General features: G+C 43.2%; 1 protein-coding gene across 3 annotated transcripts in view; it reads left to right on the top strand.

Annotated features, from left to right (window-relative positions):
• The window catches only part of GRM1 (glutamate metabotropic receptor 1), a 250,185-nt gene that overhangs the window by 222,426 nt on the left and 7,019 nt on the right, over positions 1-20,740 (top strand). Inside the window, exon 9 of one of the 3 annotated variants that reach the window (XM_058170116.1) lies at positions 13,743-13,760. The exons of the other annotated variants lie outside the window; for them this stretch is intronic. Within the exon in view, the coding sequence (XP_058026099.1) occupies positions 13,743-13,760 (18 nt within the window). The remainder of the gene's footprint in view (positions 1-13,742; positions 13,761-20,740) is intronic. 3 annotated transcript variants of the gene reach the window in all.

Below are 20,740 nucleotides of genomic sequence, written 5' to 3'. Positions count from 1 at the left end.
TCAGTAGCAAAACTCATGCCTATTAAATCTAGTCAAGCCAGTACTGCCTCCAAGTTCCCCATCAAAGAATCAGTCATTATTATCACAGTGAAGGAAGGGACGTCTCTGCTGTGCCCTATTCGTTCTTTTGCATTGGCTTGCAAATTTAACAGCACAAGATGGCAGTGGAGCTTCCCCACAGTCTTGCTTACTGATTTTCTCTGAATTTAATAATGTCAAAATAGGATAGAATACATTAACATTTTCCAGGAAAAAGAAACACAACCTCATTTTCATAACAGCGTCTAGAGCAGCATTCTCCAGCCTAATACAATCCAGATGTGTAAGATTACAAATCCATTGTTCTATCTGAGGTGAAAAAAGTTTTTGGCTAATACAACTCCAAGTTGCAAAGACTGGAGGTAGGAAGATGGGATGAGGGGGGCCTGGAGTTGCTCTTAGATTATTTTCCTTTTCATTGCATAATTTGTTGCTTCATTCTTCCAAAGCAGGATTTTAAAAGAGTCTCTACTAACCTTTTCAAACATTTTTTTAATAATAGCAAAAGGAATTACATGAGGAAAAATATTTATCTTTTTTCTAAATATTTATCTGCAGTATGTACATAATGTGTAAATAATCCCTGTATGAGTTATGCATTATAAGAACACATTTTTTAAATATTTGACAATAATCCAATATCTCAAAGCTAGCATTAGAAAATTTCTGAGAAAATCTTTTTCTTAAAACATGTTTAATATTTTAAATTTGCCTTTGATTTTTTTTCTTCTAAGACTTTATGAAATTAGAAACTAATATTAAACTATATCCTCCACATGGATGAATAAATGAATGAATATTGTATGAAAAAAATAAAAACACTGCCATGACTATATAGAATAGTTGCAAGCCTAAACCTTAGCCCAAGCTTGTTTACAGAAGCAAAAGATGCTGCAGTGGAAATGCACATGTTATTATGCTGCATAATCATTAACATGCTGATGGGTGTCCAGGAAAACAACATTAACTTTAAAGTACTGTCTCGGCAAGCCAAATAGCTGTAAATATGAAGTCCTGGATACTCTCTGAGCTTGATTGTTTGCTTGAAGATGTTTCATCACCCAACTAGGTAACATTATCAGTGCACTACATATTTGCAGGGGGAGGCTTTTGCAGGTTTTTTAGTTATTGTCTGTCATTTGGAGTTGGGAGACAATATAAAACTTAAAGCAAATAAGAACTATGGCAGGGGTGTCAAACAGGTGGCCTATGGTTCACACACAGGCCACGCCCACCTCAGCTCCGCAAAAGGAAAAATGTCACGATTTGTCACGTGGCGGCAACATGACACCACGAGTTTGACACTCATGAACGACGGTATAAGTTTCTTGAATGGGAAGAAGGGGAGCTTAGAATCATAGAGTCAGCAGTGTTCTGAACCCCATTGTCCAATCACTTCTTCTGTAAAGTTGTATTGGAGATATTTTATCCATAACAACCCTCCCTCATAACAACCAAAGTTCAGACAGCACCAAGGTCCCCATAGTTTAACCCTGAGCTACCTATTCTCTTTTCTTGGAGATATAAATTTATTTGTGAAGATAATCACAGAGTTCAACCATCATCTGTAACAAAGAGACGAGATTTACTTTACCTGCAGTAAAACAGTTCTGAATGATGTTTATCTAGCTTAGTTCCAAGAGAGAGAAAATCCTTTATCTATCTTGTTGTCAGTTGATATCCAATACATAATATTAATTTCTTTTCAAGTCCAGCTGTTGCTTCTTTTGGGAAAAAAAGTGCTCAAAACATCACTGATTCCTCAGGAACAACAATAACAACAAAAACAATAATAACAACAACAACTAGAAATTCTGCTGGAGGTGCTCTTCTAAGAAACCAACTCCATTGGAATTTCCTTTCCTTCTGCTCAACAGTCGTTCCATTGGGCTTTGGCAGAAGGGGATGATGGCTTTGATAACAGTAAAAAATAACTTTCAAATGTTTTTTGTTCGATTTCTCCTTTCTATCTTTTTTTATTCTTTTCAATTCAATGGAATGTTGGAAGGGAATAATGTAAAGGGATTTAAGATATTTTCCATCCAGCCATCTATCAGCAGAATAACTTTCCAAGAACAGACAGAATGTGACCAGATTTAATATAGGAGAAAAAGTCAATAAAAGTAGCCAGATTGGAAATCGATCCAGATCTGGGGCGGGGGCAGGGAGATTTGCTATGGAGAAAATATCCCCAATACAACGCTGTGGAGGATGTGCTTTGGACAACGGTTCAGAACACTGCTGAATCTATGATTCTAAGCTCCCCTTCTTCCCATTCACGAGACTTATAGTTCTTAGAGGCTTCTAAGTTTTATATTGTCTTCTAACTCCAAATGATGTACAATAATTTAAAAAAGACTCCCCTCCTGCAAAAAGTCAAAGAACTAAGCTAATATACAAATAACTGTTCCCACAGATACCAATATGCTTCACCAAGTTTGCATCACTACCACAGTCAGTATGAAAAAAAAGATGAACAGGTAATAATAGGTCTACGTATGCTTCATGCCTGAAAAAAAATCCTAATGTATTAAGAATTGTTTCAATTCCTAACCCCATGATGGTGAAACTATGCATGCTACAGTGGCATACGGAGTCATATCTGTGGGCACGCGAGCGTTGCCCTAGCTCAGCTGTAGGCCTACACATGCATGTGCTGGCCAGCTGACTTTCCGGGCCCACCAGAAATCGGGAAACAGGCCATTTCGGCCTCTGGTAGGCCTCTGGGGGGCGGGGAAAAGCCATTTTCACCCTCTCAGGTTCCAAGAAAACCTCTGGAGCCTGGGGAGGGTGAAAAATGGGCCTACCGGCCCACCATGCCATCACATGCCAAAAGTTGGGAGGTCATGTTTGCATGCACAGGGGTGGGGCACATTAAATTATGAATGTGGGCACGTGTGCGCAACCCCCTGTGCTCTTCCCATTTTTGGCACGCGATGGCAAAAAGGTTAGCCATCACTGTCCTAACCTGTTGGAAACTTGAAAATGATCAGATTTCTTTAACAAATAGCAAATACATGCTTGGTTTGTGATAGGTCAGAAAACACTTCTTTCAAATCATTTTGGACTCATAGGTAAGCCTGTTCCTCCACATCCTTTGATAAAAAAAATTAACAATTATTATTTAAAACTAGAAATGCAGATTGGAAAAAAATGCACATTGTCCACAAACCCCTTTTATAACCTGTAAGGATATAAGAGTTCCTTACTTTAATTTGTCCATTTATCTTTTATATCTTCTCTCAAAATGCCATGAGATTTAAAAATAAAAAATTAAGGGGTTATAAATGTTTACAATGATTTAAGTTTATTACAATAAAAGATAAAATCTGATTGAAATTGGATGAGTCTGAAACATTAAACTTATTTTACCAACTGGCAATATCCATTAATTACTTCAAACAGCAATTCATTTTTCCTATTTTCATTTATACATCTTTTGAGACCAAATGAAAAGGCTATTTGGAGAGTAAACTTAACCCATTTAGTTGAAAGTAAATTCCACTGAAATTGATTGGATTTACTTCCTAATGATTGTCTCTGATTATATTACGAACGTTGAGGAGTTAATAAAGATTAAAGGGAAATATAGTCTTTTTATAGGGAAATAATGCCAAGCAGGCTGAATATAGGATGCTGAGGGAGAGGACAAAGGAAAATCATTCATGCTATTTATGAAATGAATTTTCCTTGGAAATACACATTGGTTTTTTTTAAAAAAAACAATAACAATAAAGTAAGATTTTATAATCTTTTCTTTTTAAATTCTTATTTCAAAATGTGACTATGCTTAATAACTTCACTGAAAAGTCCCAAGATTCTCACTACGTTAAAAAAAAAATCATCACATAAAGAGTTTCTAAATTTGTATTTAGAAAGATTGGAAAATCTACAAACTTGTTATTAAGTGATTTGAAAATCACAGAGTATATGCTGAAAAGTGAAGTCATTGCTTACTCACTTTAGTGCCCACCTCAGCAATTAAACACAAGGATCATGCTTCCCCTTTTAAGTCTTTATTTATTATAAACTGTTTGCCATTAACTACTACATTCAATTTTCCATTCTGTGCTGAAACAAAAGCAAAAAGTCCTGTGGACTACATAACAACTGATCAAAAAATTAAACACCTAAGGAAATGCTTCTGAAGAGAATATTTCACTAAAGCAAGAACAATTCACAAACGCCCTCAGAATTCCTGGGGATAATTTTCTATTTTCTTGAAGTTTTCAAGTGAAACAAAAGCACCCATAATATATATTGTATATATTAGCAATTCTCTCCTTTGTTCATATTGTGTGTGTGGGGAGGGACACAAGCCCAACAAGACTGTCTCAAATCTTTACCAACATTGCAAAGATCTTTTCACTGTTAACAGAGAAATATCTTAAATATATGCAGGCAATCTGAATACCAATGAAATGATTAATGTTGTATTTGCATCAATGTTTTCTGTTCTGTTAACATCATTTCCCCTTTTCTTCATCTTAAATTTAGGTGAGCTGTGTTAAATTTTAATGAAGAAGAATGCTAAATTTTGAATGTTTGACTTTCAATGTTCTCTCTCTTGCATATTTTACTCAACAAGAATTAATTACAATGCACTGCCCAAATGTTTGCCTTGGCTCAGAAACTTATGCAAGACACACTGATAGATATTTATTTTATTTTATTGGTTTATCAATTTTAGAGACTGCTCATCTCACTCACAGAGCAACTCATCACTCTGTGCCTATCAGTCTGAGGGAGCCCCCCCTCCCCATCACCTCACTACTTCCAATAATCTATGCCAGGAATATGTTCTTGGAAAAGTCACTGGATAGTATAATAATTATACACGACATCCATTTGTGAAATTTGGTGATGATCCAAGATCTGAATGAACCTAAGTAAGCAGAAGATGCTTACTCTTCCTCTTTCTCCATTTCTCCATGTTGCCCTTAGATAGAACTGGGTTCCCTAACCGGTCATGTTCCTTGGTACCTGATAGGTCTTCTACCCCAGTTTATCTTTTAATTTTATAAACATATTCTAATTTCCAGATCTGGACTTCAAAAATCCAGATGACCGTAATGTCAGCAACAGTTTCTGTAAGCTCTTGGCTCATGGTCATTGGATGTTTGCAGCCCAGATTTGATAGTCCTGTTTTAAAGAAAATAAGCCTGACTAGGTGGCTCAGTGACTAAGACACTGACCTTGTCGATCAGAAAGGTCAGCAGTTCGGCGGTTTGAATCCCTAGTACAGGTCTCCTGCATGAGCAGGGGGTTGGACTAGATGACCTCCAAGATCCCTTCCAACTCTGTTACTGTTAAATCGGCTTGCTACATACAAAGCACCATCATCATGGTCCAATGGGAGACCATCAGGGAAGACAATGTATGTGTCAGGGTTCCAAGGAACACCCCCAACGAAATAACGCTCCAAGGCTTGAGGTTCCTCAGAGTTCCAATTTATTAGAGATGTCATGTTGGCACAGCTGGGAAAACCCGAATCTGAAAGCTTCCAGGTTTTCCTCACCCAGATGACAGTTCACAGCCCTGCCCCACACCCACAAGTTCATCACATTGTCCAATCAACTCTTCACACGCAATTGGATACAATCTTCAGGCAGTCTCCATCAAACGCAGGATGTCCTTGAATACGGAATGTTGTTATGACTAACTTTCTACCGCTCCAACAACAACCCCCTCCCAACTTTCCCAGCTAAAATATGTGGCAATTAAGAAGCAAAAAAGAAAATTGTCTTCCAAAACTGACAGTATGTAAACTAGACTGAGAATTTAAAAAAAAAATAAGTCAGGAAGATGAAATGGAAGATCTCTTCTATTATAATGCCTAGAGAGGATCTGAATCTGTCCATGAAATCATTGGGAATCTTCTTTGACTTGAAGGTGATCTTATCTTTACTTTGCTAAAGAAGAATCAATAAGGCTTCTGCAAATGTAAACCTTTTGTTTGAGAATGTCATCAACCACATAGATAGATGGATAGTCTTTGTATGAGAAAGTTTTCAACAAACCTTCTGAAAAGGTTGCCAAAATTCAGAGACAATGCTCTGTTGTGAGCTAGTAAAGGATAGGAACAAGAATAAATGAACAGTTCTTACAGCGGGAGATATAAAATGTGACATTATCTAACCAACAGAAAAGGACTGGAACGACAGTTGAACAGTTAGCAAGTCAAGCTGATGAGGACACAAAACGTTTTGTTTTTCAGGAGAGAGAGGAGCGGAATGATTTTGATGACTCAAAAGGATCCCTTCAAAATTTGGTGGAGGGACAACGAAATGGCAAATGCAATTCTGTCTAAATGCAATACAATGCATATTGGGCCACAATCACATTGATGTGTTCTAAATGAGCTGGCAGTGCCTGACCAGGAAAAGCTACTGTCGCTGTCATAGTTCATTCAGTTAAAATGTTAACCTAGGACAGGGGTCTGCAAACTTGGCTCTTTTAAGACGTGTGGACTTCAACTCCCAGAGTTCCTCAGCCAAGCTTGTCTTAAAAGCTTGTCTTAAAAGCTTGTCCTAGGACATGGTGGCTGTTAAAAAGACAAAACATTTCATTTTGTGAATCATTAGGGAAGAGATCAGGACTAACATATCCATTAACAATTATATGATTGCATTTGATGTTTATATTTCCCATGGCATCTGCAAAGTAAATTGTGGGGATAAAAACATGCAGAAAAAAGACAATCTCTGCAAATCCTATAACAAGGGTGTCAAGCTTGCAGCGTCATGGCGGCATCACGCGACGTATCGGGATTTTTTTTCCCCTTTGCTAAACCAGGCATGGGTGTGGCCAGCATGTGACACATCTGGCCCGAGGGCTGCGAGTTTGATAGCATATCAAACATGGAGACTTGCTATTTTCCTGTTTGAGTTGGGTAGGTTTCCTTGAAGAGATGGGGAGCAACAGAGAGATGTGAATTTATTCATTGTGTGAGTGAATCTGTGATAATATACTCGGTTGTTAAAATATTTTCCTATAGTATATCTATATATCACAATGTATTATTACTAACGAAGGGACGTGGTGGCTCAGTGGCTAAGACGCTCACTTTGTCGATCGAAAGGTCAACAGTTCAGCAGTTCGAATCCCTAGTGCCGCGTAACAGGGTGAGCTCCTGTTACTTATCCCAGTAACCAACCTAGCAGTTCGAAAGCACGTAAAAAATGCAAGTAGAAAAATAGAGACCGCCTTTGGTGGGAAAGTAACAGTGTTCCGTGTGTCTTTGGCGTTTAGTCATGCCGGCCACATGTCCATGGAGATGTCTTCGGACAGCGCTGGCTCCTCGGCTTTGAAATGGAGATGAGCACCACCCCCTAGAGTCGGGCATGACTAGCACATATGTGCGAGGGGAACTGTTCTGTTTCCCTCCCCCCAATACTCCCAGCAAAGAGTCAGTCAGAGGCCTCCTTTTCTCCTTTTATTTACATAGATAGATGTCCTGGCCACGTCTACCCACAGGCCTGCCAAGTTTCTGGAGATAATGAGGAAATTATAGATAAGGCCAGAATTACTCACGAATATATTCTTCCCTCCATTGATACAGTTTGCCCGCGCAAATTCATTGCTTTGTCCAAGACAAAAAACCAGGAAGTCTCGCCTCCTATTTATAATCTCTGCAGATGTCACTGCATGATAATTATTAATTGGCTTTATCCCAACGCTGCTTCTGCTGCGCGCGCCAGTCACGTCTGCGCAGTCTTGCATCACTCCAAAACTGTTCTTGGGGCGTTGCCAAATCAGAAGAAGGCTCCAGAGAATCAGGCCTTGCCGGCCCCTCCTCCTCCCTTTGAGTGGGTGCCAGGGAGGGAAAGGGCTCAAGAGAAGCAGGGCTTGCCAGGTCTTCTCCCTCACTTTCTGAATCATCCGAGTCCAGGAGTCCGGGTCCAGGAACCTGGGTCACAACAGGAACCTTTACCTTTACCTTATTATTATTAGCAAAATGTTAATACAGTGTTTCATACTTTAAAAAAAAGAGTTTGTGCAAGCGGTATATAATGCATAGTTTCCAGGAGAAGCTAAATTTGCATTATTTCCAGAAAAAGCTCAATTTTCCTATGAGCCATTAGAACTAAGGTTGCAGGGGTTCAGTACAACTACTCTATATGCTTTTTTGCTTAACAATTTGGAGGTTGCAGTATTTTAATTCCTCTTCCTTGCTATTTCTTGCCTTATAAAAAAAAGGTACCAAGGGGGAGTTTAAAACATGCACCACAGTGAATCACTTGAAATTACTCAGCTGAAACTTTGCAGACTTAATGTCCTTAATATGCTTAGTAATCTGTCCTTAATAAAGCTTGCCTGTATCTACAGGAACTGTTGTTAAGCTAACTGACCTATAATTTCCTGAATCCCCAGATCCTTTTTAAAAGTTAATGTTCCATTTGTTTGTTTTCAGTCATTGGGTGCAGAGGCCAATCTTAGACTATAAAAAGGTGTGGGTGTTTGTTAGAAGGCCAATAAATTTGATGTTGAATTCTCCCCTATTTGTTTTTTTTTTTAATCATTGGTCTTATTTTGGAAAAATAATATCACTGCACATTCTTTTTTTTCCTTCCTCTCCCTCTGAGTTGCATTTTACTTTCCATTTGTTTGGACTGTGAACAAGTCTGTATATTTTTTTTCCTTCCACACTTCAGCAAAACATTCTCTTTCCAAAGGGGGAAAAAAAATTGTGCTCCTCATGGCTTCTTTGGCTCTATTTGTTAACAATGCACACTTCTCTGAATGTAATTATCTCTCTTGATTGGTTTGGCACCATCTAAAGGCTATTCGTTATTTTACTATTATCTTGAAATTTATTCTCATCATTAAAATTATCCCTAAGTGGTACATAACATACAAGGTAACAAATTGAACATATAAAAAACCAATAGAGCATCTCTACCATAAATATTACTAATATCAATACAGCATCAAATATCAAGGAGAACAGAGAGATTACTTTGTGCATAGCAAGTGGAGAATATACTGGGGAACAGAAGCAGTAGCTGAAACAGCCCTGTTGTGACCCAGGTTCCTGGACCCGGACTCCTGGACTCGGATGATTCAGAAAGTGAGGGAGAAGACCTGGCCAGCCCTGCTTCTCTTGAGCCCTTTCCCTCCCTGGCACCCACTCAAAGGGAGGGGGAGGGGCCGGCACAGCCTGATTCCATGGAGCCTCCTTCTGATTTGGCAACGCCCCAAGAACAGTTTTGGAGCGATGCAAGGTCACGTAGACGTAATCGCCGTGCGCAGCAGCGGAAGAGTTGGGACAAAGCCAAGTCATAATTGTCATGCAGTGACATCTGCAGAGACTATAAATAGGAGGCGGGACTTCCTGGTTTTTTGTCTTGGACAAAATAATGAGTTGGCGCGAGCTAATGAATTGGCGCGAGCTAACTATTTCAATGGAGGGAAGAATATATTCGTGAGTAATTCTGGCCTTATCTATAATTTCCTCGTTATCTCCAGAAACTTGGCAGGCCCGTGGGTAGACGTGGCCAGGACATGTATCTATGTAAATAAAAGGAAAAAAAAAGAAGGCCTCTGACGGACTCTTTGCTGGGAGTATTGGGGGAAGGGAAACAGAACATTTTGTCCAAGACCTGACTAAAACATCTTCTACCAAAGATGGATCAGCAGCAGGTACAGCAGCAGTTAGAGCAGCTACAAGCAGCTAATCAACAGCTCCAGCAGCAAGTGGCTCACTTGGCAGGCCAACTTGCTGCCAGGAATGTGCCTGCAGCCCCCCATCCTCCCACCTCCTCCTCGCCGCAGTGCCCGATAACCGTGCGGATAAGTTTTCTGGGCAGCCTGAGATGTTCCCGACCTTCTTGGGACAGTGCCAGCTCTACATGGCTATGAGGCCAGAGGATTTCCCAGACGACCGGGCTAAGGTGGCCTTCGTGATTAACCTTCTTCCGGCTCGGCTGCTCGATGGGCCACGCCCTCTTGCTCCAGGACAGCCCCTGCTGGCGGACCAACAGCGTTTTGGCAGCACCTGCGCACCATGTATGAGGACCCGTTCGAATGCTGACGGCAACCAGGCGCCTTAAGGAACTCCGTCAAGGGAAACGCCCCTGCAGGAGTACATCGCGAATTTCGTCTTTTGTGCCAGGACTCTGACTGGAATGATGCAGCTGGTGGACGTTGCCCAGGAGGGACTCTCAGAGGAATTGCAAGACGAGCTGGCCAGCGTGGAGGCGCCGCGGACCCTCGACAACTTGGTGCCCTTTGTCTCCGCCTCGATGCCCGTCTGCAACGGCGACCGTCCCGTCGCACCCCGGGACCCTCCGTCGACATCTGCACCCCACTTCCTGCACCACCAGCACCCAGGGTCGCCCCACGCTTTGTAACCGCTGCGGAAGAGCCCATGGAGTTGGGAGCGGCCAGACCTCGCCTGACAGCCCAGGAGCGGAACCGAGGCGCCAAGGGGATTGTGCCTGTACTGTGGGAGCCCGCCACTTCGCCGCTTCTTGCCCCAGAAAGCGGGGGCACGCACGCCGTCCCCGAATCACAGCGTGACCAATCGAAGCGGAGCAGGCCCGACTGGGAAACCCTAGGTCGGGCACGACTAAGCCCCACTGGACGCTATGGAAGTAGACTCTGGGCCCCTCGGCATCTGATTCTGGACACACGGATATGGTTGGGGAACCAGTCGGACGGGCTCCAGGCGCATGCGCTGGTGGACTCAGGGCCACAACAAACTTTATGGACCAGGCCTTTGTGACCCAGTTTGCGGTCCCGTGGTTCCGTGGACCCTCCGATGCGGTAGAGACAATTGATGGACGAGAACTGGTGTCCGCCCCATTAAATTCGCCACCCAGCCTTTGCGCCTGGCTATTGGGGACCATGAGGAGGCGATCCAGTTTTATGTCACGGCGGACCTTCATTTTTCCTTGGTCCTTGGGATGGCCTGGCTTCGGACCCACGATCCTCAGGTGGCCTGGTCGCGGAACGCCATCTCTTTCCCGAGTCTGCAGTGCGTCGATCACATCCGCCACACCTGTGCCGCCAGAACGCCCCACCGCTGCCATCACCTTGCCTCCTGAGCTGACGGACTTCGCCCGGCGTGTTCAGCGAGAAGGAGGCGGACCGACTACCCCGCATCGGCCCTACGATTGCCCGTGGACCTTCTGCCCAACGCACCACTGCCTGTGGGACGCCTGTATTCCATGTCGGAGCCCGAGTTGGCCGCCTCAGGGACTTCCTGGACAAAAACCTGGCCCGAGGGTTCATCCGGCCTTCAAAGTCCCTCTCGGCCCCGGTCCTCTTTGTGAAGAAGAAGACAGGGACTTGCGCCTATGCTGTGATTACCGCCGGCTAAACGCCATTACGGTGCGGAATCGCTACCCCTGCCGCTCATCCCGAGCTACTGGAGAGGTTGCGGAGGCCACGATCTTCACCAAGCTCGATCTCCGGGGCCTACAACCTGGTGCGGATGCGAGAAGGAGACGAATGGAAGGCGGCATTCGGCACCCGATACGGACACTACGAATACACTGTCATGCCATTTGGGTTGACCAATGCTCCGCCGTTTTCAGCACTTCATGAACGACGTGTTCCGAGACATGTTGGATCGGTTCGTGGTTATCTACCTGACGACATCCTGATTTACTCGGTCCAGGAAAGCCACCTTCGACACGTCGGTCTGGTTCTGCAACGCTATGGAGCAACAACTCAATGCGGCTGGAGAAATGCGTCTTCTTCCGGACTTCCATAGAATTCCTCGGCATATCATCTCGCCCGAGGGCATAGCCATGGACCCATGTAAAGTAGAAGCTTTGTGTAGCTGGGAAGCTCCTCGTCGGGTGAAGGATGTTCAGCGCCTGCTGGGCTTCGCCAACTACTACCGGACCTTCATCCCGGGCTTTGCCACACTGACGGCTCCACTTACCCAGCTCCTCAGGAAGAAGGTTGCGTTCCGGTGGGGTCCCCCCCAGCAAGAAGCATTCACCGCCCTCAAGAAAGCCTTCGTCACGGAACCCGTCCTGAGGCATCCCGACCCGCTCCGGCCTTTTGTGGTGGAAACAGACGCGTCAATGTGGCTCTGGGAGCGGTGCTGCTACAGGCTCCGGCGAATGGTGGCACACTTTTCCCTGCGCTTACTACTCCGGAAACTCAATCCTTCCGGCGCAACTACACTATCTGGGAAAAAGAGTTGCTGGCTATCAAGGCTGCATTCGAGGCTTGGCGACACCATCTGGAGGGGGCCCGACATCAGGTGGAGGACCATCGGAATCCCAAGCACCCCCCCACAGCTCGGAAGTTGAACCAGCGGCAGATCCGGTGGTCGTTGTTTTTTGCCCGGTTCAACTTCCGCGTGACCTACATTCCCAGCGGTCACAACCAGAGGGCGGATGCCCTGTCCCGCAAGCCAGAGTACCTCTGGGCCAAGGACCTCCTTCCTTCACGGACAGTGGTGCCGGCGGAAGCCCTGGCCGCAGCACGGAGCCAGTGGACTTGCGGGCCCAGGTGCGAGGCGCAGCGCCAGGACGCCTGGTCGCAGCAAAGGAGAGCGGAGGTGGGCCCCGTCTCCTTGGACCTTGGAGGAGGACTTACTCAAGTTACGGGGGCGATTATATGTGCCCACAGGACCACTCCGAGCCCCCGTCATGACCCAGTGCCACGACAACCCTGCAGCAGGACATTTTGGGTTCTTCAAGACCCTCCACCTGGTGACACGGACCTTTGGTGGCCCAGTGCGGCATGATATACATGCCTACGTGACATCCTGCGTACCGTGCCGGCAAGCCAAGGCCGCCACGGGGCCCCTCCCGGCTCCTCCAGCCCTTGCCGACACCCGACAGACCCTGGGGCGATCTCTATGGACTTCCTGACAGACCTGCCGCCGTCCTCTGGGTTCACCACGGTGCTGGTGGTGGTGGACATGCTCACCAAGATGGCACACTTCATCCCATGCCGCTGGACTGCCCACAGCCGCAAAACGCCCGCCTCTTTCTGCAGCACATCTTCCGCCTCCATGGTCTACCGGACAGGGTGGTTTCGGACCGCGGAGTTCAGTTCACAGCCCGCTTCTGGAAGAGCCTGATGGCCGCGTTGGAGGTGCAGGTGTGTCTGTCGTCATCGCACCATCCGGAGACCGACAGGGGTACAGAGAAGGTCATTGGTATACTGGAACAGTATCTCCGTTGCTTCATCAACCAGCAACAGGACAACTGGGCCGACTACCTGTCCCTGGCGGAGTTTGCTTTTAACAACTCTCAGCACACCTCTACTCAGATGACCCGTTCTTTGCCAATGTGGGTACCATCCGCGCTCTTCCTCTGGCACCACCGGACTCTCCTGTTCCCGAACGCAGACCTTCCTGACGGAATTGCATGCGGTCCAACAGTTGGTACGCCAGCAGCTGAATCGGGCAAAGGAGGACTACAAACGGTCCGCCGACCGCTCCCGACGGGCAACGCCCCGCTGGCAGTTGGAGACCGGTGTGGCTCTCCACCAAACACCTCCCGTCCGACCGCCCGGTAAAGAAGTTGGACCACCGATTCATCGGCCCGTTCCCTGTCGAGGCAGTCATCAACCCGGTAGCCTACCGACTGACCCTGCCACGATCCATGCGGATCCACCCGTTTTCACGGTCCCTTCTGGTTCCTGAGGCCACACCGAGTCCCCTTCGGTGCCCAACAGCACCGTCACTGTCGCCGAGGACGGATCGGAGGAATCTGAAGTCCACAGCGCACGAGACTCCCGCTGGCTGAAGGGTCGTTTCCAATATTTGATCGCGTGGAAGGGATACGGGACTGATTTCTCCTGGGTAGATGCCTCCGACGCTCATGCCCCTGACCTGGTGCAGGCCTTCCATGAGCAGAACCCAGCCCGACCGCATCCCGATCGTCAGCCCGGGGAAGGGCCCTGCGGTGAGGATAGTGTTGTGACCCAGGTTCCTGGACCCAGACTCCTGGACTCGGATGATTCAGAAAGTGATGGAGAAGACCTGGCAAGCCCTGCTTCTCTTGAGCCCTCTCCTCCCTGGCACCCACTCAAAGGGAGGAGGAGGGCCGGCAAGGCCTGATTCCATGGAGCCTTCTTCTGATTTGGCAACGCCCAAGAACAGTTTTGGAGTGATGCAAGATTACGAAGGCTTGATCGCGCGCAGCAGCGGAAGAGTTGGGACAAAGCCAAGTCATAATTGTCATGCAGTGACATCTGCAGAGACTATAAATAGGAGGCGGACTTCCTGGTTTTTGTCTTGGACAAAGCAATGAATTGGCGCGAGCTAACTATTTCAATGGAGGGAAGAATATATTCGTGAGTAATTCTGGCCTTATCTATAATTTCCTCGTTATCTCCAGAAACTTGGCAGGCCCGTGGGTAGACGTGGCCAGGACATGTATCTATGTAAATAAAAGGAAAAAAAAAGAAGGCCTCTGACGGACTCTTTGCTGGGAGTATTGGGGGAAGGGAAACAGAACAAGCCCGTTCTGGATGACTGCCATATCACAGACTGCAGAATATCACATCATCAATAAAATCTCCCTTGGCAACTATAAGAATCCAACAGACTTTAGTCAGGAAAAGATATTTCAGTTCCTGGACTTTTATAAACATTTTCGATTCTTAACAAAATATGGAAGGCGATCTAGTAGAAAATTTTATTTATTTATTTATTTATTTGTCAAACACAACCGTATATATAACTATAAGCAGGAAATAACCATACGAATTGTATACAATCAAAGGGAACATTAGGACAGGAATGGTAGGCACGCTGGTGCTCTTATGCATGCCCTTACTGACCTCCTAGGAATGGGGTGAGGTCAATAGTAGATAGTCTTTGGTTAAACCTTTGGGGATTTTGGGAAGAGACCACAGAGTCAGGTAGTGCATTCCAGGCATTAACAACTCTGTTACTGAAGACATATTTTCTACAATCAAGATTGGAGCGGTTCACATTAAGCTTAAATCTATTGTGTGCTCGTGTATTATTGCAATTGAAGCTGAAATAGTCTTCGACTGGAAGGACATTGTCCTTCCTGTCAAAGATTCCTTCCTTCCTTCCTACATTGTAGCAGATGATTTTATGAGTTATGCACTTTAAAAAATAGGCACTTTACACATTGTCCATCTCTTTTTCTCTACATTCTGCATCAGGTCTGTATCAACTTCAAGCACAGATCCAAATAGAGAGCCACACAAAAGTCCAAGAATGAAGTTAATAATCCATGCATTACTGTGGTTAAAATATTTCTCTTCAAGGAAGGACATAGCTGATATACCAATTAAAAGAGATAGTACAGTGTGTTTTCCTGCTATGAAAATTACCTAAACACATTAGTAGTAAATCTAGAGATGCTCTGATTTTTTTTCTTTCTTCTGGGCCTGTAAACTCCCCAAGTGCTATAAACACTCATTAGCATTCAGTGTGGAACTATTTGTTTTGATCCAATCCTTCAATACTATATGTGCAAGCACTGAGAAGTAGCCAATTTAAATGTATTAGAGAAAAGTCAGATATCGTTTACATGTCAGTGACATCATGCCTCAGATTTCTAATGACTTTCGAATGCCATCACATACATGTTAAATAGCATTTTGGGTGAAGTTCTAGTCAATAACACTCTAAGAAAATTCTAACATACAATTATTCAGAGCTAGTCTCTGGGACTGCTTATACAAATTACATAGAATTGTTGCAAAATACTTTTCCAATCTTCAGTTTATTGAGATTGGCCAGAAGAATTTTAACAGCAAGCATAAGAAGGTTAAATTTCCTTTCTCTATCCCTAGTTCTCTCTCCTATAGAAATAATCTCTAAGAATATATAAGAATAATACTGTCTCTGAAGTGCACCAGCTGAACATAGGCTTTAAAAGGTAATCAATGTGTTCCAATCATGTTTGCAATTTAATCGCTGACAATTTATTAAATATCTTGTCCCCAAAGCTAGAGGCAATAGAAAGTAGGTATTTGTAAAATCCAACTTCAAGAAAACTTTTTTTAGGTGACTGGGATCACTCTATTATTCAGCAATGGGTTAACAGCAGGGGTGAAATCTACCTACCTTCCTTACCAGCTTGGAAGTCCACTTGCCCCCCACGCGTGCGCTCTGCTCGTGCAAACCTTCTGCACATGCACAGAAGGTAAAAAAACACATTACTTCCTGGTTAAAACCAGGAAGTAATGACACCCAGACGGCAGGTGTCACCGTTGGTTCAGCAATCACTACCAGATCGCCGAACCACTGGCCACGATCACTACCAGATCGCGAGATCTAGTCAGAACCTGCAGCATTTCACCCCTGCTTAACACTTCCTTTGGCTCAACTGATCAGTTCTCTGTGGTTAAAACACACTAAGTTGGACAAACATTTGCCCACATTTTGAGACTAAATAAATTTAATGAATAGGCTTTGTATGGACTTTCTTATATGCTTCAGAACTTATTGTATACTACAGAAATTCTCTATGGCACAATTTTCTTCTAACTTAGGAATTAGTGTTCATTTCAGTGATATAATTGCTTGACAACGGTAATGTGCCACACACCATTTCAAGTTGTATAGAAAACCGTGGCCCATCTTGTGAGTGGGTAGACAATTGTTCTGAAATGCAAGGCCTCTAGAGGTTTGTAGGAGCTGCTAGTGTCAAGCTGGAAAAGGGCTAGGCACCTGGGACTTGCATATGAAAAGATTTGAAAAGTCACATTGGTGGTCTAATGGTGGAGCAAAAAAGTATTTGCTTTGGGACAAAGATTTATTTTAAACATGTTGGAAATGCTTGTTTGGAACAGGAGGAATCAATGGACATTTTGTGTGCATGTGTGAGTTTGTTTTATTTTATTTATTTATTTATTTATTTATTTATTTATTTGTCAAACACAACAGTATATATAAGTATAAGCATGAAATAACCATACAAATTGGATACAATTAAAGGGAACATTAGGACAGGAACAGTAGGCATGCTGGTGCTCTTATGCACGCTTCTTACCGACCTCCTAGGAATGGGGTGAGGTCAATAATAGATAGTCTTTGGTTAAACCTTTGGGGATTTTGGGAAGAGACCACAGAGTCAGGTAGTGCATTCCAGGCATTAACAATTCTGTTACTGAAGTCATATTTTCTACAATCAAGATTGGAGCAGTTCACATTAAGTTTAAATCTATTGTATGCTCGTGTATTGTTGCGATTGAAGTTGAAGTAGTCTTCAACAGGAAGGACATTGTAGCAGATGATTTTATGAGTTATACTCAGGTCATGCCGAAGGCGGCGAGTCTTGGAAAGGGCAAGAATCAGCCCTCTTTACAGAGAAGCAAAGTCCCATTAGCTTTTGGCTGCAAAAGGACTGATGCATTAATTCAGCAGCCAGGACTTGCAACTTCGCCTCCGAATGACCTACAACAGGGGTGGGGAACGATGGCCCTTTTATGACTTGTGGACTTCAACTCCCAGAATTCCTGAGTCAGCCAAATTATAAAGGAGCCATCGTTCCTCACCTCTGATCTATAGCATGGCTGTCAATAAGGGTAATACAGGATCCGTGAACTTGGGTAAGAAAAGAAATGACCGCTTTATTTTCATCTATATTACTAGCTTTCTAATTTTAAACAATTCAATAACTATATTTCGGTAAAATGGTTTTCCTTTGCAATGCAGTCTATAGCTTTGTATTTGATGTTATGCATTTTAATTTTAATACCATTTATCTGAGAAGGGATATGGAGGTTAAGTATTCTTGGTCTAATACAGGGGTCTCCAACCTTGGTCCCTTTAAGACTTGAGGACTTCAACTCCCAGAGTCCCTCAGCCAGCAAAGCTTAAATGAATGTTAAGTGAAAAGAGAGCTTTTCTCAGGAAAGACCATGTTAACCCATGTATTCCTTGGACCCACTTATTTCTATAAACACATTTCTACATTAATTGAAGTGGGTAAGCTCACTCAAATAAAGCCTGCCCCTCTACTTCTCAGTGTATCCAATACTTGCTAACAGTCACGTCATATATTATAGACTCTTGTATTTTTTATTAACCAGAGTCAGTTAGTTGAATTGGAAGGCTATTGAAAATAAATAAATAAATAAATAAATAAATCCTTTTAAAATGCCACAGGGTTCGCTCAAAGCAGTTAGAGTTCTGTAATAAATAAACACATTCTTTTCATTTGATGATTAATATTTTTATCTGATATCTTCATTTGTCAGCAGCAAAAGTCTTTTGTTAGGTTTTTCAGTTTACTGCAACTGTCAAAATATGATTCTTTTGCTTTTAATTTCCCAAGTATTAAAACAAAATCATTTTTCCTAATATTTTCTAACATTTAGATAATCATGTAGTTACTATTATTCCATTTTACCAGCCTCTTGGTTTTAATAAATGCTGCATATTGTTGTCCAAGTACTATAGTATTCCACACGCTGACCTATAAATATTGCATTAAATATGTATCAATTCTCAGGCTTCGCTGGCTGAATTTCCATCTTTTTTACAGATCTCAGAGAACAAAAACTGCCATTTTATAGAGTCATAGATCTATTGATCAAATATCTATGTCAGTGACTCCCAGTGACTCTGAGCAACTCAGAACAATTAAAGCAAGGAATTACAATAAAACCAATTTTAAAAAGAAAAAATGGGAAACAACAAGATGGGAACAATAACAGACCAGATTTTGTCTGAGAACTCCCCTTTTCGTATGATACCAATATCAGGCCATTCAGCAAGCCTTGGCAATTTTTGAATTGTACCTTTGTAAGAAAATATGAAAAAGAGAGAAACCATTCTGCAGCTCAGCCTGCATGGATATCCACAGGATATTGTCACAAAAGTTAAGATGGTGGCTGCTGGAACAGTACAATCAAAGCTCCCAATGGTTTTACTCATTCGTTTTACAGAAATCCTGTCCGCCTGAGACAAATACCACTTCTCTCATGCCCTGGTTTGCTTTGAAATAGGGCTTATGTGAAGTAGGTCTACATTGCTGTGGCTTATACCTCAATTTAAGCATGCAAGTGATCATTATTCCTTGCTCAGCCCATTGATGTAATGTCTGCTTTGTCTTAAGTCTGAGCAGCAATGCTTCCCTTGGTAGAGCAAACCATCACACAGAGTAAAATGCGGGAGAAGATTGAGTTAATCTAATCTTGCTCTTTGCATAAGGAACAATCTTCTTAGGAGTCACTGTAAAACAAACTAAAGCAAGTAGTAGCGGTTCTGTAGGTGTGGCTTGGTGGCGTGGCATGGCTTGGTGGGCGTGGCTTGGGCATGGCAGGGGAAGGATACTGTAAAATCTCCATTCCCACCCCACTCCAGGGCAAGGTTACTGCAAAATCCCCATTTCCTCCCCATCAGCTGGGACTCGGGAGGCAGAGAATAGATGGGTGCAGGGCCAGTCAGAATTTTTACTACCAGTTCTCCAAACTACTCAAAAAAAATTTATATATATATATAAAATACATTGAGTATGGCTTTCCAGGCAGTCCTGAGTTGGACAAAGTTTTACTGTTTACATGATGACTAGTTATATTTAGGTCATCAGATCTAATCCCCTGCCTAAAAAAGAAATGCAATTCAAGCACCTTTGACAGATGACTTTCTAGCCTCCCTTTGAAAGCCTCCAATAAAGGGGACTCACCCTCAAATTAGGTCCAATAGCAAACTGATCTTTTAAGAAGAGTTTTTACTGACATTCTATTGTCAGGGGAATTCTAGGAGTTGAAGTCCACACATCTTGAATAGTTGAAAAATAGTGGTTTAGACCAGGGGTCTCCAACCTTGGTCCCTTTAAGACTTGTGGACTTCAACTCCCAGAGTCCCTCAGCCAGCAAAGCAAAGCTGGTTAAGGAACTCTGGGAGTTGAAGTCCACAAGTCTTAAAGGGACCAAGGTTGGAGACCCCTGGTCTAGAATGAGAGCATAAACCCAGTAGATATGAAGGCAGCTATATGCTCCTCTTTTTCTTCCTTGTTCCTTGAAGCAATCATTTGTTACTGTAACATCTGATTTATTGTATAGATCTGTAGCATGAGAAAAAAACTTGCATTATGAAGCTCAGCATTTAGGAGAGAGCGAAGATGTACCTGGACTCATGAGTGATGCTTATAACTATCTGACATTTCTGTGCTTCCCAAGGTAGAGGATGTAAATGCATTACAACGGAAAATTAGAATAGAAAGTTCACTTTGCTTTTGCATGAGTGTGTATGTGCACATCATTTAATTTTTTGCTTGACTGGATATCATATCACATTCCCTTGTAATGGTAGACCTGTAAATATTTATAAAGCAAGCAAAAGGAAGAAAGTTAGATATTTAGAAATGTATCTCTTTAATAGTGAATTAACAGAATTCTTTTCATTTGTATCTAGTATCCAGTTTATTTCTCTGGAGAGCAAAGCTTTATTCATAATTTATATAATCCAATTTAGAATGACACATGCATATTAAAACTAATTTCTTTTTTTGACCGTATCTTTCCAGAGCCCACTTTTAAAGCTAAATATCTGGTCCAAAGTTATCACTGCAGGCAACTACAATACTTGGAGACTGGAGTTTTGCCTTCCATTGGTCAATCTCATATCACTTTTATTTTTATTTTATTTTTTTAAAAAAAATAAAAAACAGAGAAAGCAATGGATGGGAGCAATGGAAGTGTCAGAGGATACACTGATGTTTGTAGAAATCACTTTACCAATCCAGTGATGAAATCCAATTTTTTTTACTACCGGTTCTGTGGGCGTGGCTTGGTG

The sequence above is a fragment of the Ahaetulla prasina genome, chromosome 1 (assembly GCF_028640845.1).
Source record: "Ahaetulla prasina isolate Xishuangbanna chromosome 1, ASM2864084v1, whole genome shotgun sequence".
NCBI classification, from domain to species: domain Eukaryota; kingdom Metazoa; phylum Chordata; class Lepidosauria; order Squamata; family Colubridae; genus Ahaetulla; species Ahaetulla prasina.
The sequence above is the reverse complement of the archived record's forward strand: the minus strand, read 5'-3'. Positions and strand labels throughout refer to the sequence as shown.